General features: G+C 51.1%; 1 protein-coding gene across 1 annotated transcript in view; it reads left to right on the plus strand.

The window, feature by feature from the left end:
- The window catches only part of LOC127231644 (FXYD domain-containing ion transport regulator 6), a 43647-nt gene that overhangs the window by 23528 nt on the left and 486 nt on the right, over positions 1-19633 (plus strand). Inside the window, exons 3-9 of the mRNA XM_051197314.1 lie at positions 160-198; positions 305-379; positions 1124-1160; positions 2713-2745; positions 17732-17752; positions 18477-18511; positions 18661-18735. Of these exons, the coding sequence (XP_051053271.1) occupies positions 160-198; positions 305-379; positions 1124-1160; positions 2713-2745; positions 17732-17752; positions 18477-18511; positions 18661-18735 (315 nt within the window). The remainder of the gene's footprint in view (positions 1-159; positions 199-304; positions 380-1123; positions 1161-2712; positions 2746-17731; positions 17753-18476; positions 18512-18660; positions 18736-19633) is intronic.

Here is a 19633-nt window from a genome sequence, read left to right on the forward strand (position 1 = left end):
ACCCTAAGCCCAGCAAACCCATCTTCCAAGATTTCCCTTATCTTCCCATGATCCTGCGTCACAGGGGTCCTTTAGTGGGGAGAGGTTGCTGTGGGACAGGTGAGACATTGCAGCAAGCACCTCTGCCTTCCTCTTGACCATGTCTGTCTGCTTCCCCAGCAGCCGAGAAGGAGAAAGAAAAGGATCCATTCTATTATGGTAAGTGAACTCGGTAGCCCCCCGGGGTGTGGCCCCATCTGAGAGGGACAAACATGATCTCTTGTCCCTGCCCCTCCTCCACCTCACATCCCTGGTTCCTTTGCAGACTACCAGACTCTGCGGATTGGGGGATTGGTGTTCGCCGTGGTCCTCTTCTCTGTTGGGATACTCCTCATCCTAAGTAAGTGTGCCTCCCTTTCTCTGTGACTGCTAGACAGATGGGGGCAGTGTACAAGCTTATCCATTGCCAGTCTATGGGAGAGTGGTCTTCTTCTCCATGGTATCTCCAAGACCAATACAGGGCAGGGCATATAGTAATGCTCAGTAAAACCAGAAAGGTGAGAAGGCTGTTCTCTGCATCTCTAGGGCAGGGCCTCTGCCAATCCCAGGAGACAGATGCCATTCTCCTAGTGTTCCTAGGAAAGTGTCTCTATGTGTTTTCCCCAAGAGCTGTGGCATTGCTCACCTTATGAAAGGGCAAAGTCCATCGCAGCGGAGCAGCTTGGTCCAAGGCAGCAGACATCTGTGGCTTGTTCTCATTAAGGTTGAGCAGGAAGCAGAAAGTTCAGAGTATAACCAGAAGCAGCTATCACCTCCAAGACCTGACCTCAGCAACCCACTCTGGTTAACCAGGCTCCCCTCCCAAAGAGTCCCTCCTCGCACAAATAGCACCCCACTGAGGATCGGGTATTTAGACACAACTATCTGCGGGGTGCATTTGGCATCTAAACCGTAGCACCTGGCCTGGGTTGGCCCTGCCCCCCCCCAGGGCTGCTTCATTCAGTAGATGTAGTAGTGCAGGCATGCACTGTTTGTGTCTGGCAGTGCCTTCGGCCTGTATAGATTCACAGTAGGTTATGTCAAGCCTGGCCTTGGGCTGATGTTGGGAGCATGACCTTGACTGACTGGTTTCTTTGTGTTTCAGGTCGCAGGTGCAAGTGCAGTTTCAATCAGAAGCCCCGGTAAGAGTGTCAAGGCTGTGGCCAGCAGGGGCAACAGCGGAGGGGATAGGGAGAGGGTGTAGTGTGAACCCAGTGGGTTGTCTCAGAGAGAGAATGTGGGAGGCTGAGGTATGAATCTGGGGATTTCCAAGTGACTTTGGAACAAAGGCAACATCACAACATGGAGAGTAGGCCCTCGGGTGTAAATTGGGGAAGGAACACTGAGAAAGAATGTTCTAGAACCTTGTCTGGAGGCCTTTGAGGCAGCTAGGCTTGCTAAGAGGTGCAGGGCTGATACACTGTCCCTGCTTCTCATCTTTTCCTGGGGCTCTGTGCACTGTGTAGATACCTGACCTTCCTTTTATACCATACAAGGTTACACCCCTTCATTAACACAGCCATGGAGGCCATGGATCTCAGAGTCTGTGGCAGGCACACAAATCCCACGGGGGTGGGGAGGGGGTCGGGGTGCAGACAGTGCAGGGTACTCCTAAGTTCTCTTTGCCTCTGTCCCTGGCGGTCCTCAGGGTTTGAATCCTGTAGGGGGCTCTGAGGGGTGGGGTCCTAGAGGCACTACTTCAGGGAAGAGAATGGGGAGGCACTATGGTTTCCCTGGACACCACTGACAGTGTGTCTCCTCTTGTTATAGGGCTCCAGGAGATGAAGAGGCCCAAGGGGAGAGCCTCATCACTACAAACGGTAACTGCCGTGAAGAGTGCTAGTTGAGAGTCTTCCCATGGTTTGGGGAAGGACTGAACTGGGTACCATGAGCTACTTTGGCATTCAGCAGACATGCCTCTGAGGTGCCAGGAGAGGGCTCTGCAGGACCTCTGTGATGTTGGCACTTCCTCCATACCAGAGACTGTTGTTTTACCTTCTTCACAGTGGCTGCACTTTAAACTGCTAGTGGGTGTGGGGGGAGGTCTAAGGCCATAGCCTGGGGGAATTCTGCTCCCCCCACCAGACAATGGTTCTGTTGCTGCTGCTAAAGTTAGTTCTACCTAAATCTCTAAAGTCCTGATAAAACTGGAGATTCAAAGGCTAGGGTGAAAAGCTGTGAGCTTAGAGAGTTAGAGTAGCAACTGGCTAGCTTTTTCTCTTTGCTGACATCCCAGAAGCCACTCCCTTCCATACTGCCTCAACTAAAACAAACAAATATGGCATTAAGTTACCCCCTGCTACTTCCTGTCAGCCAGTTGCTAACCCCACTTTTCTGAGCACAGGTTAATTTTATTTCATTAATGCAGATACAACACATCTTTACATAGTTAACGAATGCCGTATGAACAAATGTAACACATCTTTGCCTGATTAAACGAATATGCCACAACAAAAGACAAACTACTAGCAATAGTCATTGTCTACAGAGTACCTGCTTTATACCAAGCAGACCTCATCTTTACCGGTGTGTGAAACTGGGAGAGGTAGCCATCATTACCCATATTCAACATCCTAGGTCCAAGCCCTTGTAACCAGTGACACAAAATCCTAGTATGAGGCATAAGTGAAGGTCCGGCATGGCATAGCCCCTGGGTGAGCAGCCTACACTACACCAATCTTCTTTCTCTTCCAGCTGCGGAGCCCCAGAAGACAGAGAACTGAAGTGCCAGCCTCCAGCAGGAAGGTAGATGACAAGCAGCGTCTTGCTGCTGTCTTCATTGAGTTTGGGCAGTGGTATCGCCCTAACTTCTTCATGGGACGCTTCTTACCAGTTCACTCTCAAGTGTCTCTCAGAGGTCGGGGAGGGACAGTGGACAGCCCAGTCCCAGAGACACTTACCCAAACACACAAGCACAGGGAACCAGGGCTTCTAAACAGCCTCGGGGCACTGTCCCAGCTTCCACAGGGATGTGACTTCCATGTCAAAATAACATTGAGAATGGCATCCAGTAATGAGCCCCAAACCACTTAAGCACACATGCACACACACACCCCACACACATACACACATATATTATGAAGCTTTCTAATACTACTCAAAAGTAGGGAAAATAATATGCACCTGCCCATACCTGCACTGTCCTCAACAGTTGGGGCTCACTGTCTGTTCATTGCTCACTGTAGGGTGTGCCAGAGAGTACTTAGTGATTGGATAAATCTTCCAGTCAGTTAGCAGGCCGTATAGGAACCTTCAGGAGCCTACCAGGAGAACTAGGACATGCAGGGCTGGCCCCATTTATAACAGAAAAACCTGCAGTCAGAAAAAGCCATTCAGATAGTGTCCTGGTTAGGGTTGTTACTGCTGTGGTGAAACACTGGAAAAAGCAAGTTGGGGAGGAAAGGGTTATTTGGTGTAGGCTTCCACATTGAAGAATGTCAGGATAGGAACTCAAGCTAGAGGGGGACCCAGAGGCAGAAGAGGTCGTGGAGGGGTGCTGCTTACTGGCTTGCTCCACATGGCTTGCTTAGCCTGCTTTCTAACAGAACCCAGGACCAGCAGCCCACATGTATCCCCAACCACAATGAGCTGGGCCCTCCCCCATCACTCACTAAGAAAATGCCTTATAGGCTTGCCTACAACCTGATGTTATGGAGGCATTTCTTAGTTGAGTCTCCCTCCTGTCAGATGACTGTAGCATGTGTCAAGTTGACACAAAACTAGATAGTGCAGACAGTATGTGACAAGCTGGGCCCTGAATCTAGGTCTTTGTAACTATAGGTTAGGGTCACCCAGAACACCCACACACTGTGGTCTGGATGGCAGACCCTGGGATATACAAAGGCAAGAAAGCTAACTTTGTCACCTCACTTCTGCCCCAGCCTCCACACAGTAAGACATAATGGACAAGTGCGAAACTTTAGCTGTTGTTGTAAACTAAAGGTTTTCTCAAGCCAGGCATAATGGAGCATACCTGTAAACCAGCCCATGTGAGATAAAAACAGAGAGGTCAGAACTGGCTAACAGTGAGTTTGAGGTCAGCCTGGGCTACATGGACTCTGTCTCAAAAATGGGAAACAAACAACAGCAATAGACAAAACAGGACAAAAAACTGTCTTGTGTCATGGGCAGCAGCTTTTACTATGATGGCAATACTACCATGAACCTGTACAGTGTTTTAGTTCCTGGCAGTGTCTGCGTGTGTCTCCACATGTCAGCCCCAGGCAGCAGAGCTGGGCTCACGTCATCCATCTTTGAGATGGATGTCTTAAAGACACGTGACCATTTAAGCAGGGGTCTGTTAACAACTCCAGCCCAAAAAACTACCCGTGCCCTCCCCCCAGCCTCCACCTGCCTTCCCTGCCTCTCAGGCTTGTCTGGTCTTCACTGGACCTTGGGGGGACTTCAAGGGCATGCCATCTGAGGGATTTATGGGCAATGGGACTGTGCTGAAGGTGGAGAGAAGACTAGGTATGAGTACCAGAAAGTGTCTGAGCTTTAAATGTGAATTCTTTGCCTCCACAGCCTCCAGAAGCCGAGGCCAACTACCTGATCCTTTAGCGGCTGGTGTCAAGGCTTGAGAAAACCGGCTACTTCAGACCAGATCTTTCCTTCCCTAGGAGAAGCCAAGAACATGTGTTCCCTGTGCCTCTTCCTGTCACTGCTAACCCAGTTCTGTACTTAAAGATGCAACACTCATAGCCTTTCCCTTCTCCTTGCAACTGGGGGTCTGGCCCCTTTCTGTGCTGTGTCTTTGTGTGTGTGTGTGTATGTCCTGCTGACTGTGGTCTTGTGGCTACTCACTCGTGGATTTCGTTGTTGCTGTGAACTGTGTGTGTGTGTTCCCTTACTTGGGAGGGGCTGGGCCATGTTGCCATCCACACCTTGTGCCCTCCTGTTGCCTCCATCCTCTCCAGCTCTCTGGAGTCTGCTCTGGCCCTGGAGGAGTCCTAGTCCCATCTCTGGATTTAGGTTCAAGGGAGAGTTGTACCCAGGGCAGGGTCCCCAGCTGTCATAGGACTGAGAAGTGTGTAATCATCTTCATTGTTGCTTTTCATGGACTCTCAGAAGAAACTTGCTCCCCATTCCGCCAGTTTTGAAGGTCTGTCAGCAGCTGGAGAGCTCTAGGATTGCCTTCCTGCAGGCCTCCTGGGGTCCTTTTCCTTTTAGGGTGCCCACTGCAGAGTCCCAGTCTGCCCAACCCTTGTGGAACACCCAGGAATTCCAGGTTCTTCTGCTTCTGTGGAATGTGCTCCTCACGCAATAACTGTAGGCTCTGGAATCCCCCTGCCTTTTTCCACCTTCCCTGCTTCTGAGACTTTAATTTCTAGCCCAGTTTATTTGACCTGAGGATTCCTTCCTTCTCTGAAGCAGGTCTCTGGCAGGGGGTGGCTGAGGGGATAGGTAACAGAGAGGATGGGGTGGGCCTGCCTCCCTGCCTTGTGGTGTGGGTCTGGGGCCACCATGCTGTCCTTTCTCTGCCTGATGGGGTCTGAGTGGAGAGGGATGGAAGGGTGCAGGAGCAGCAGGGCTGCAGGTCAGAGACCAACAGGGTAGGTGCAACCTGGGTGAGCAAAGGCCAGAAGTCAAAGGTCATCAGAGTGGAAAGTCAAACCAGACCCTGCCCCACCTGTCCATTGTGTATCCCTTGGAAATTAATCAAACCACACTGTGTACCAGGACTGCTGATCTCTGTCTTGTGATCTATCCTCTGACAATGGAAAAACAAGTCAATAAACCTTGTTTCCTAGTGACTCTGAGTCTGAGGGTTTGGGGAACTTGCAGGACAAGAGAGCCTGCCCCCAGTCAGAGGGAGGAGATAAGACTGAAGAATGGGGGCTCTGTAAAGAAGGGCTCCTGGAGCCCCACTTTGAACCCCATCTGCCCTGCTCCCTTTGGTCTCAGGTTCTTCTCACAGAGGGGCAGGTTAAAGTGGACAGCAGCCACAGAAGCTTAGTGGCATAAAAACAGTAACGTAGAAAGGAACTTGCAAGCCTCCCATTGGCATTCCAGTTGAGTTTGGTGATTTTTTTTTAAAGTACTGTTGGCCAAACAAACACAGCTGCAGGCAGATTCCATGTAAAGGTGGCAAGCTCACCCCTGTGCACAGCCCAGTCTCCAGGCTTCTGTGTGTCTTGGGTGAGACACAACTCCTGAAGGTCAAAGACTAAGCCTTGATCTAACCTGAGAATGCACAGAACACCTTAGGGTTTCAAGAGAACCTCTGTAGCCCCTGTGAGTTCTGAGTTGCTTCCTGCCAAGGGGCTGTAAAACACAGGGTTGAAGGAGCAGATGGCTTCGCCCTCTTGCTAATGAGATCTCTAGACCTGCTTGGTACATTTGATACACCTGCTCTTAATGTGCTTTGCCCCCTTGGAACTCTGAAAAGATGGAATCTTTCATCAAGAATCAAGTTTAATATTGTCAAGCCAGTGACGGCGGGGATTAGAATATCTCGGTCAAATGTGGACTTGGTAAGGAAGCAGATGAGCTCCGTTCACAGCACATCAGGTGTTCGTGTCCTTGCATGTGGCCAAGACCCTGACAGACCCCAGACACACAAAGGATTGTGGGATTATGCAGGCATTACTAAAACCAAAGCATTAAACTCTGAAGAAGTCCACTGAGAGGCTCTGATCTTCCTTCATTACATCAATAAAAGAGAGTAACTGTCATTTTACTATGTGTCGAAAGGCACCCACTTAGTTTGCTTGCCGTACTAACTGGTTTACTGTCAACTTGTCCCAAGCTAGAGTCATCAGAGAGGAAGGAGCCTCAGCTGAGGAAATGCCTCCATAAGATCCAGCTGGAAGGCATTTTCTCAACTAGTGATCAATGGGGGAGGGCCCAGCCCATAGTGGGTGGCTCCATCCTGGGCAGGTGGTCTTGGGTTCTGTAAGAAAGCAGGCTGAGCAAGCCAGGGTAAGAAAGCCAGTGAACATCACCCCTTCATGACCTTTGCATCAGCTCCTGTCTCTAGGTTCCAGCTCTGCTTGAGTTCCTGTTCTGACATCCTCCAATGATGGTGTGTGATCTGGAAGTATAAGCAAAACAAACCCTTTCCTCCCCAACTTGTTTTTTGGTCATGGTCTTTTCTCTGAGCATTAGAAACCCTAACCCTGGCAGTGATGGTGCATGCCTTTAATGGGCACTCAAGGAGGGAGGGGCAGGTAGATCCCTGTGAGTTCAAGACCAGCCTGGTCTACAGAGTGAGCTCCAGGACAGCCAGAGCTACATAGAGAAACCCTGTCTACAAAGCAGAAAGGAAGGAAGGGAGGGAGGAAGAGAGGAAGGAAAGAAGGAAAGAAAAGAAAAGAAAGCAAGCTTAATTAAGACAACTGGTAACTCCACTTTATCCTGAGCTGGACAGTCTAGTTTTACAGATTCTCTCTTGTCCCCCAAGGCTGGTCCAGGGGCCACAGTAGCTTTAGGGAGCTGGAGCTGGACTCAGGCAGTGTTCCCAGGGCCATGTGTACACTACAGAGCTGGCATCTGGGGAAAGCTGTCAGATAAAGGGAGGGGCAACCCATGGCTCCTGCAACCTTATCTGCTCCATGACCCTTCAGGATGTGACTGAGCTAAACCACACCTCAGGCTATGCCCTCAGGAGGCTCCAATGGCAGGCCAGTGGTCTGGAGACCAGACCCACAGCGATGGAAATAGTACAGTAAGGCATCTACCAAGCTCTAGCCAGATGCAGGACTGAGGTTTCACGCGAGTTCACCCTTCCACACTCACATCACCATTGCAACTTCAGGAGGGTGGGACCGTGCAGCCCCCAGCCTCTGATACCGAATGTTCCTTTCTCTTGTGGCTTATTTTCTGTTTTTCCTTTAAGACAGGGCCTCAAATAGCCCATGCTTGCCTCAAACTAAAAGCAAAACATGTAGCCAGGGATGACCTTAAATTCTGGTCTTCCTGCCTCCACCTCCTAACTTGGGTTACAGATGTGCATGGCCACAGCTGGTTCTTGGTGGTGCTGGTGTTTGAATTCAGGACTTCATGCATGCTGTGTGAGCTTGTGGCTGACTGAGCTCTATCCCAAGTCCCTATGATTTGGTTTAATGTGACAACTTAGTTGGTTGGACAGGAAAGCTACAGTGACACTACAAAGTGTTTGCAAGTCCCTTGTCCTCAGTGACTTTGAGGGTCCTCCAGATTTGATCTTCAGAACCTCCCCATCTCACATGAATTTGACCCCAAAGATGTTCAAGCCTCTGTGGAAGTTGCTGCTGCTCATTCTTTTTTTTTTTCCTCTTTGTTTTTTTATTTTTAAAAACAACCTTATTTTGCATACTAATCCCAGTTCCCTCTCCCTCCCAGCCTCCTACTCCCCCCACCATCCCCCACCCCACCCCACCTCCTCATCCCACCCCAATCCACTGCTGATCATTCTTAAGGTCACTAACCTGTGCCTGGATCACCAGCCTTTCCAGTGTTTTGTTTTGTTCTGTTTTGTTTTGTTTCTTGCAGGATGTAGGTTGGAACTGGCCAAACTATTCTTGGGAGAGGGGCAGAGGCAGAGAGCAAGGCTTAAGGCTAGCACCAGAGGTGGGAAGCAGGTGCCAGAAGCTGAAGTACACCCCAAGGTCAAGGGGTTCTGCCCCCTCCTCTTCTGAGAGGCACTGCTCTGCCTTTCACAGTTTGGCAGGCTGGCCTGTGAGGAGAACTCTCCAGCTCAGTCTGGTGCTCACCTTGTCCCTTCCCCTGAGGCCCAGGGAGAGCAAGGAAGGTCAGATGTGTTTGTCCAAGCCAGGGGAGGAACTTTGAAAATACCTGTCTCCAGGCCATAAAGAGGAGGGAATGGCCACCTTTGCCATTAGTGTGATTCATTGCTGTCACCCCTAAGTTCCTGACTGGCAGAATCAACCAGTTCAGGCCAACCACCTGCTGACTTACGGAGCCAGTACCAGCTCCACAGCCTTGAGCAACAAGAGGTGCCTTGCCAAGGGCCAATGCTGGCATTGATGTCCTGAAGGACTTGGGGTTTGGGGCAGGAGGAGTGGGGCTTTCGGAAGTGGTCCCTGCCTCGGAGCCTGGACCCCTCTTCTCTCCAGCTGTGTGAGCTTCAGCCCTACCTCTCTTGTCGCCTTCCTTCTTGCTCCATAAAGTCCTTAGGGTAAGTTTAGGCCTCCTGCAAGATGCGACTCTGGGAAAGCCACTGAAGCCAAAGTAGCCTGTAATATACACTACATTATACAGTGTATACTATATATATATATATACATATATATATATATATGTATGTATGTGTGTGTGTGTGTGTATATACACTATTCACTACACTATACAGTATATACACTATATATAAATATATATTATACAATGAATTCGTCAATGTTTCCCTGTTGCTTCCTTGAGTTAAAGTGATACAGTAGACATAAAAAACACACTGAACTTCCTACATGAAAATGTCTTGTTGCCAGTACTAGCAACAATGGCTGTGTGAGGGTAGCTTCCTCACTGATAAAGGGTCCCTTCCTATACCTGGATTCCAGACCTGGCTTGTACACATATTACCTGCAGTCCCCATGCTTTATGGAATAGTGATACCAAAGCCTGGCTGACTGTGATGTCAGAAAAAGCAAAGCAGATCTTTGGAATGCTCCAGAACCGTGAAACAGGCAGAGTCATTACCAGGTGGGGAGAGCTAGATTCAGCCTCAGTGATAGATGGTGCAAACAGTGAGTGGATGTGGTGGCCTCTGCATGCGCATAGGCCAGGACAGGATGGTCACAGGCCACACGAAAGCCACAGGAGTCACATCTGAGGACTCCAGATGCCACAGAGGGAAAGGAATGGCTTGTTTCCCAGAGGTTCTCCAAAGGCAGTGGCCACAGGGAGCCAACTAGAAACACGTTAGTTCCAGGACAAGGCCAAGTGTGAGTTCTGAGAAAGTCAAGAATGCATTTCTCTCCAGGGTGTTCTCTGTGTAGGAGGCTGGACTAATGGGTTTGCCCTTGCCATAACATGGTGACCTTGAGTCTCAGTGAACATTGCCCTTTGGCAGCTCCCAGAACCTCTGTGCCCCACCGCTTGGACCATCTTGGAGCCAACACTTAAGGACTGCGTCCTATGGGGCCCACCTCCTCCAAGCCCTTGCCTTATAAGACCCCAGTGACCTGGCACATGTGGTCACAGCAGGAGACAGGAGCTGGCACTCTTTAGGGCTTGGGACCTCTAGCCACCACAGATGGGGCCTACAAAGAGCAGCCACCTTCCCTGCCCAGTATCTGTGGACACTATATCTTGGAGAATGGGCCTGAGCTTGGAGTCTGGGGGTTCTTGGGGCTTTGGGTTTCCACCCCCTTGAAGCCCCGAATCAACTCACATGGAGGAAATGAAGCTGGAGTGCAATGCTATGGATTCTGGCAGGAAACATCACATAGCTCATGGCTGTTTCCGGAAGACTGTTGAGGAGGACCTCTACTCTGATACTTCCTGCTGGCATCAGGGAGACAACGATCTACTGGATGTCCCAGCTTGTGACCTCCCTACCCACAAATGCAATGGGGCCTGTCCACATGGTTGCCCTGAGACTTAAGACAGACCTGCCTGGAGGCATAGCCACTGTGGTCCCCGTGAAAGAACCTTCTCCCAGCTCCAAAGGCTGCCTTGGTCTCTGGGTCTTAGAGGACACAGGAGGGCAGAGCTGGATGCCCCTCTGGGGCTTCACACTGGAGAAACCCAACAGAGAAGGGGAGCGGAGGCGCTTGGCCTGCCCTGTTCTTCTAAAAAAAAAACAGAAGAGCAGCGGCCCCATTGCTCCAGGCAAGACTCCAAGAAGGAGAATAGAGGTTGAGACATTGGTGGAAAGAGCATGCTTTTGTGTTTTTCCCAGGGAAGAAAGGAAGCTTGGGGCCTGTGGTGGTGATGGCTGGTGGGGATCCAGTTGGAACACTGGGACAGAAGGCAACTGTCAGGGAGCCTTTAGTAGAAGTCAATGGGGCTCCTGAGCTGTGCAAAGGGATATGGTAAGCAATCCTATCTCCTGGGGACCCAGCCTAGTTTAGGGCAGAGAGTGGTACTGCCACTGTTGGGATCTTCTTTGGACAAGCACTTTCCCTAAGGACATCCTCCCTCATCAAGCCTCTGAGGTAGGTGTCACCGTGCATTTCAGATGGCACGATTCATACAGGGAGTCAACACTGACTCACTGGGTCAGAAGGGCAAGGTCAGTATATAGAAGGATTTGCAGTGGGGTGGTCTGATTTAAGGGACTGTGGACTCACACATGGGTGGAGACACCCCTTCTGCTGCTCTCAGGGCGGCATGAGACAGGGTCTCTTTGCAGGGGATTAAGATGTCTCACAGAGGGGTCCTTGTCCCCAGCATTGACTAAACCCCAGTGATGGTCTTGGCTGGCTGGGAGATGGCATGGGAATTGCCTGAGGAGGGCTTAGACAAGAGAAAGGTGAACTCAGCAGATCACAACAGCTCTTAACTTTTACCTGGGCGTCTGGGGCTGAGAGCAGGTGTGTCAGTGCATGTGGGTGTGGGATGCCTAGGTGTAGGGGTATAAGTGGGTGTGGGTATTTGTGTGTGTGTGTGTGTGTGTGTATGTGTGTGTGTCTCAGGATGGGGTGTTAGAGAGTCCAAGGGCAAGGGTGCTAAGTACTAACTGCCTCCCTAGAGCAAACTAGGCTAGTTACTTGCTATATTCAGGTGGCAGACTAGAAAGAAAATGGCCTTAGGCAAACTTGGGGGCTATCTGAGTCACTGGCAAAATGTTCTCTGGGCTAGCATAGTGTGAAAGTTTAGAAAGGTTGTGTAGGACAGTCTCTGAGTGACACCCACAAGGAAAGCCGAGGGAAGAAGGAGCACCCTGCAGGCCGAGTACTCAGGAACTGTCCTGGCAAAAGTCCTGAGGTAGGGATGAGTCTTGGAAAGTCAGACAGCCATTAAGAAGGCAGTATGGTTGGAATGGACAGATGAGCAGAAAAGCTGGGGACAGGGTCAGAGAGGACACTAGGGTGAGATTAAGAAGGAACGCAAAAGGGGGCCAGAATGAGGGCAAGTAAAGGCACTTGCCACAAAGCCTGAAAACCTGAATTCAAACTCTGGGTCCCACAAATTGTCTTCTGAGCTCCAGACATGTACACAACACAGGCAAGCTCTCTCACACACACAATCAATCAATCAATAAACAAACATAGTAAAAAAAGAATTGATGAGGCCAGGCATTGGTAGCACACGCCTTTAATCCCAACACTCGGGAGGCAGAGGCAGGCAAATCTCTGTGAGTTTGAGGCCAGCCTGATCTACAAAGCTAGTTCCAGGACAGTCAAGGTTACATAGAGAAAACCTTTCTCAAAACACAAAACAAAAAAAAAATCAATTTTTTAAAAATTGATGAAATGAAGTGATACAGAAAGGCTTAGAATCATATTCAGAGGATCTTGGGCAGGAAAGTGGTAATTTTTTACAAGTGAAGGGCTGACTGGGTGCCTACTAGGAAAGAAGATGTCTTTTTCACAGCCCTGAGGTTGGGGGGAACTCAGTGGGCTTGCTTGCAGGGAAGTAGGCATCTTGCTGAGGTCTACAGAGACCACTGGTGCTGCCTGAACTTCCCCAGTGCCTGGCTTGGGGAATTTCCACTCACAGCTCCAGGATACCTGAAGGTTATGATTTCTACTTGGAAACACATGACAGGGCCACTGGGTGGAGTTGCCCTTCATCTCACAAGTGGCTGGGGGTGGGGAGTGGGCATGCTGCCAGCTCAGAACCATAAGACAGACTTCAGCCAACCCAAAGAACCTAGCATGAGGTCAGGCCAACATTTCAGAGTGCTTCCATCTCCCTGAGGGTGACATTCCTCCACTTTCCAGGGTGCTGCTGTGAGGGACAGAGAAGCCAGTCACCACGGTGACCAGAGCCAGCACTGTTGGTACTCTGCGGGTATCCCTATGGAATGACCATCAGGATGATCTTGGGAGACTTAGGGAGACTCTGTGGTCCTATTTAGTCATCCAATGAAGACTTCTTGCAGTGGCCTAGCTTTGAGACAGACTCAGTGGCCAGCGCAAAGACACTGGGAGCCACTGAGTAGCTGTTCTGTCATTCCTTTGCTGGCTCCTGGTGCCACCCCAGCCCTGGGGACTAGAAGACACTGTGTCTTTAAGCTACTCCCCTGCCATCCTCAGAGGACTTCATTATGTGCTCTTGCTGAGACCCCATAGGTACATCCAGGCAGGTGTGACATCACAACTGGGACATGTCCCCAGGGCTAAGTGAAGAGCTGTAGGTGAGGCGGAAGGACAGGCCACCATGGGAGCGTCTCAAACCAGCTGGGGCTCCAGCCACTGCCCATCTCTGGGGCAGCTTCCTGCACAGAGTCCCCACTGCACCTGGAGCAGCTTCCTACCTGGTCCTCAGAGGTCTCTGGGTTTCAGAAGGGGCCCAGGGGCAAGACACATCAGGGTGGGGCCCACTGAATGGGAGGATGGAATGTCCTGAGTGAAGGCTGAGGACCCACACCTGCCTCTGTGTGTCTCCTTCAGCTGCCAGCCTGAAACCCATAGAGGCTGGGAGGGGGAGTGGACCATGGCGACAGATGGACGATGCTCTGGCCCTGCCAGCTTGTGTCCTGGCCATTGCCCTTCTAGAAACCCTCTTAGACAACACAATGCAGACCACTGGCTGTAGCAGCAAGGTCCCTGAGGAGGAAGCAGAGGATGCTGTAGCTTACTTTGTTGCTCTGAGTGTCCCTTTCCTTTGGGACACTCAGACCAGTAGAGGCCGGAGACTTTTCCCCTAGCCTCATGCTCCAACCAGCCCAGGCAGGCAGGTGCGGGTAACAGTTCCCCCTCCAGCCCCTCCTCCTGCCTCATTCTTCCGGTCCCAACTCAGCCCATCTAGCATGAAGGGAAGGCGTGTCCCTCTTCCTATGCAGGCCCCAGGCAAGAGCAGGCATTCCCTAGCTCCTGTGTACCTGAGACATCTCCAGCAGCTCTTGCCATGGACAGATGGTACCTAGGTGAGTCCCCCAAGCCTGTCCCCAACCCTGCACTCTTCAACTCGGATTCAGGGAATCCCCAATCACTTTCAAACACACCTACTGGCTCCTTTCACTTGTGGGAGAAGCAGAAGTGGAAGACAGGCTGTCCTAAATAAGGACACCTCAATACTAGCCCTGCTGTGCTGTACAGGGCACCTCTGAGCTGGAAGCTGGGGAAACGAGTTCTTCATGAGTCTCCTCATCCAGCTGTGAGTCCATCCATCTGACTTCAGACTACTGAGTCACATCTTGGTCCCTGTACTTTCTAGCTGCCTGCTCCCTGGCCGGTTATGTCTGCATTTCAGTAAAACAGGATGATGCTAGTCCTGTCCTTCCCCCCACTGAATCATGTGGCAATAGAGGGGTTACTTTCCCAGTGCCTGGAACAGAAAAGTAGTTGTCAACCTGCTTTCCCATGGCTTTGCCTACCTGTCTACCCACCTGCCTGCCTGCCCGCTAACGGGTCCGTCTATCTGTCATCCATCCATCCATCCTTCTGTCTGTCATATATCTTTCTAACTTGCTACCTATTTTTCATCTCTTACTCTACAGAGAACTCAGGGGTGAGGTGCTGCTAAATTGTGTGAATGGCTCCAGATCCCCCTGCCATCTTTGACCTGCATAGTCCCATCCTGGCTCTCTCCTTTCTATGTTTCAGGCTTCCCCTTCATTAATCTCAGTATTTTTCTCATCTCTGGAGGACTATGGCACTAATCTGCTCTAGGCATAGTTGGAGGAAGCTAGTGTTCAGCCTTAGTTTCTTTCTCTGTCAAATGGAGCTACCAGAGGTGTAAATGGAGACTGTGAATGAGCCTAGCATGTGAGTCCAGCCTCTCACAGGGCAGGGCTGCTGTCTATTTTTATGAATGTGTGTCACTGGGCTCTGAAAGCTTGGGAGAGCTGCATGGATGTTTCAAAGCTGCACAGTCAGGGCACTCTCTCTCTCTCTCTCCTCTCACCTACTTAGAGAGTGGTTGGCTTTCTGATGGTACCATTAAAGAGGCTAATGGCAGTCACTTTGCAAGCAATGCAGTGTGGACAGTGGTACCGACTGTCCTAGGCTATATTCAGATATGCCTGTCTCAGTTCCCACACTTTTCCCTGAGTCCTGTGTCCTGCCCACTGTATAGACAAAGACACAAAGGCATGGGGAGCTAAACAAATTGACAAAGGTCAAATGACCAGCATGTGGCGGATCCAGGGTGTAAACACAGCTATCAGTGCCCTGGCATTGGTTGAGAGGGACTCACAGGTGGGGAGCTCTTCGCTCCAGAAGGACTGAAGGAGATATTATCTATCAATCTATCTATCTATCTATCTATCTATCTATCTATCTATCTACCTACCTACCTATCTATCTACCCACCCATCCATACATCTTTTATCCAGCTAGCTATCATCTCTCCATCAATCTATCATCTATCTATCCACCCATCACCTATGTAGCCTGTATGAATGTTTGAATGTTTCTATGCATGTATGTATCAGCTATGTATGCGTCTACCATCTGTGTACCTGTCTATACATCACCTGCTAGTGATAGACATTAGCCTGTTGGAGGACAATTCTACTGTCTAAAACCCATAGAAAACTGTATAGTACTCATTGAACACCCACACCATAGTTCCCAAGGGGACAGTCACAATGACATGGGGACAGCCCGGTAAGTGTGGGCAAAGCATCTGTGCCTGAATCTGAAGGAGCTGCCATCAGTCTCCTCAACTCTCACTGGCTATTCTGCCTTCGGTAAGGCCCCTAACTTCTCTGTGCCTCAGATAGCCCCTGTCAAGTAGGGAGATAAACCAAAAGGGAGAAGTCAGCTGGAAAATGCTTCATAAGCCATAAGAGCAAGGCTGGGCTCCTTCCTGAAAGTATCTTAAGTGCATGGTGGCCAGCCACATGAGGGAGTGCCGGGCATTAGGGTAAGACATTAGTCAGGGATGACAGAGCACTTCAGACTAAGGTGTGAGTCACTAAATGTGGCCTTAGGATCAGGATAAATAAGTCAGGACTGACTGTCCAGGACAGCAGCACCATCTTGCTGTGGCCCAAGGTTGAGAGGACTTTGGTGAGAGGGGAGGCAGGCTAGGCTCCTTAGGAACCCCTCGGGGAAACTTGAGTGCCCCATGAGAATGTCAGCTGCCATGGTGCTATCCACAGGGGCTGGCAGGAAACTCTGACGGCTAAGGGCCTCAGAGGTCCCTGACCTGACAGAGTGCCCCGCCCCGTGCCATTCACATTGAGTGCATCTTGAAACTTCCACTTCCTCAGTCCAGCTGCGTCTTCCCCTGCTGATGGAAGACTACTATTGCTGCCCATCCGGGCCCTGCTCTCTGGAAATTTCCTTTGGGAGGGGCTGGAGACTGCAGCCAACCCCTCTCTGCCTCTGGCTACCCCTAACACCGCCTTCTTGCCTGGCTCAGCAGGAGCCCCTCTGAGTACACTCAGCTTTTCTTGTGACCAGGGTAAATATTACCTGACACTGTTAATATTTAATGCCCCCCACCTCTGTCCCGGCCACCCCCACGGCAGACACTGTCCCCGAGGTAGAGGCTGCAGGAAGACTGGAGAAGCTGTGATGGCTGGAGAAATGACAGGGCTGTCGGCTGGTGATGGTGAGTGCAGCGCCTAGGGAGGCTGGCAGGACTGCCTTCGGTGGGCAGCCGAACCCCCTTCCCTCTGGGACTGCCTTCGGTGGGCAGCCGAACCCCCTTCCCCTCTCTTGCTCACTTGCCTCCAGGTTTCCAGCCAGTGGCTCTCTAAGAAAATTAGCCATGGGAAAGGACCTGACTCTTCCACCACCACAGAAAAGAAACAGAATAGCAGAAGTTAGAGCATCAGAAGTGTGTGTGTGTGTGTGTGTGTGTGTGTGTGTGTGTGTGTCTGTCTGTCTGTCTGTCTGTCTGTGTGCTCATGTTTGACTTTATTTTTGAGACAGACTCTTGTTCTATAGCCCAGATTGGCCTGCAACTTACTGTATAGTCCAGAATAACCTAAAATTCACTGCAATCATCCTGCCTCAGCCTTCCACACCCTGCCCAGTGTGACTTTCTTGTATTGGATGGATGGAGAACTAAGATCATTAAGTGGGCAGGGGCTTCCAGGGTTGGGAGTGGGAAGAGCAGCCCTTCTGGCCAGCCTTCCCCAGCTGGCTTAGGGTCACAAGAAAAACCCTGAGTTTTGGGATCCACAGACTCAGGCCTGGAGTCCAATAGGGCCCCTGCTGACCTGCAGATCTTGAGGGTTCTGGCTCAGAGCTCTGGTGGGGGAGGGGCTCATCAAGTGGTTCTGAAAGGGAAGAGAGGTCCTAGCTTAGATCCACCTGAGGCTGACACTAGCTCCCTCTGTGACCTTGACTGTGATTGAAGCTGGGGACACTTTCTTCTGCATGGAAGCAGAGCCTGGGTCCCTGTGGCTTCTTCCTAGATTCTGGCCTTCCTGAACAACCCATCCCTGAGGTCTGTGAGTTGCTGACCACCTCGGGCCACTGGAAACAGCCAGACCCACCAGGCCCTGTGGTTGACCACATCAGGGTCACAGTTCAAAGTTGCCTGGGAATTGCTAACTTGTTCATCCCTTTAGAAAGGGCCTCAGCCCCCCCTGGGCCAAGAGGGTCTCCAGCAGGGCCCCAAAGAGTGGAGCTGACATGGAGGGGGAGGGGTGACTGCAGCTTTGCTGGCCTGTGCTCTGAGCTCAGGGGGGCTGGAAAGCAGCTGCTTCCCACCAGGATGAAGGGGGGCACAATAGGCCAGGGCCATGTAGCTTGTGGACAAGTCTTCCTACCTGTCACTTGAGAGGGACCCTTTGCCTGGGTTCAAATTCCAGCTCTGCCCATTACTTGCTGTGTGGCTCACTCACCCTCTCTGTCCTTCAGTCTCTTGTGGGTTAGAGGGGAATAGCTCAGTGCCCCGCAGGTGGTCTGAGCGGATGTTCTGTTCATTTGGACCTGGAATGCAGACACCAAGTGCATATTTCTCTCTCTTGCTAAGTTTTCCCCGAGGATGATGACATAGGAAAGTAGAATCTAGGATGAGTCAAGTCCTGATTCTGCCTTCATTTTCCAATGTTTTTAAAAGATTCCAGGGGGCCATGCTCCCTGAATATAGAGGCTCTGGTTCACCCATCCATTTAGTTCACAGATACTGTTCCTCCTGGAGAAAGTGGAGTTATCAATAGAGGTCACTAAGTAGCCTCTTGGGAACCCAGCTCTTTGGCCTGATACAGAGCAGGGAGCTGGGGAGGACCACACCCTCCTGGAACTGTGAGGGTTCCCCCAGCCAGCACAGATCTCTACTTCAGGGCCCTGCGTTTGATCCCAGGATGTCTGTGTGATGTCCTGGCCACTCTCATCCAGCTTCCCCTTGTCTATCTGGGCCCTTGGGGATCCTGAGAAGTTCGGAGTTCCCACTGCTCTGGGTTGTGATGTCTTGCTCATCCCATCCCTGGCTCTCTCCTCAGGTAGCAACGCTAAGGGTGCAGAGGATCCATTCTACTATGGTAAGACAGTCTTCCCCTGCCCGCGCCATCTGTAGGTGCCCGGCCTGATTCCCTGCTATCTGCTCTCCACGGCATGGGGCTGCTGGTGGGTGGATTTGGGAGGTCGAAGGGCCTCGCTTACACCACTGCCACGCCTCCTCTCTTCCAAGATTATGAGACTGTCCGCAAAGGGGGCCTGATCTTCGCGGGCCTGGCCTTCGTCGTGGGCCTCCTCATCCTCCTCAGTAAGTGGAGACTGTTAGGGAATTTTCCCAAAGTCATACAATAAAGACAATTGCCAGTTCCCAACCCACACTTCAGTCAAAGGAGGAATTTAGGAATTTAGGTGAGCAGTGGACTGCAGTCTCCCGCTTCCTTCAGGGTGCCCCCTAGTGGCCTTGGGAGGGAAAACTGAGCTGGGCAACTGTGGGGCAGAGGAGGCCAAGAGGAGGCACCCTATCCTAACTTCATCTGGACACCTTCTGAGGTGGCCACACCCTAGCCATTAGATAGTTTCAGTACACCGAGGGACAGTACCCCTGCCCCCCCCCCGGTCAGCGTTTGAGATGGACAATGAGACTTGCAGAGAGACTTATGGCAACTCCCCTGCCTGGGTTTATCTGACATTCACCCTTCCCCGTATTGGGCTGCGATCCAGGCCCTGGGGCCTACCACTGACTGATCCTAACCTTGGGGATGGGAGAGACTCCGTTTTTCTCTCTGTTAAATGGGGACAAACCCATTAGTCTTATAAGATTTGAGCTAGTATCCTAAGACAGCTGTAGGAGTAAAGCGGGGTACGTTAGGAAGGGTTTGGGGTAACCATGGAGGGGTTTAGGAGGAGAAAATGTCCTTATATACCTTCCATCCTTGGCAGGTACAACAGCAAGTGCTTAATCAATGTTTGTTGCCACCAAAAGAAAAATAGAATCACAATCAGGGAGACCCTTGGGGAAGCAAATAGGCTTCTGTGTTCTGGAATTCCCAACATGCTGGCTCCTGCCACTCCACCAGAAAGCTGGCTCCTGGATCCGTCTGGGGGGGCGGTGGTTGGAAGCTATAAGCCAAGGCAGGGATTTGAACTTTGAATTTGGCCTGTCCTCCTCCAAGAGTGCACAGAGCAGCTACCCTGTTGTCCCCAAC

The sequence above is a fragment of the Phodopus roborovskii genome, unplaced genomic scaffold (genome assembly GCF_943737965.1).
Source record: "Phodopus roborovskii unplaced genomic scaffold, PHOROB, whole genome shotgun sequence".
Classification (NCBI taxonomy): Eukaryota; Metazoa; Chordata; class Mammalia; order Rodentia; family Cricetidae; genus Phodopus; species Phodopus roborovskii.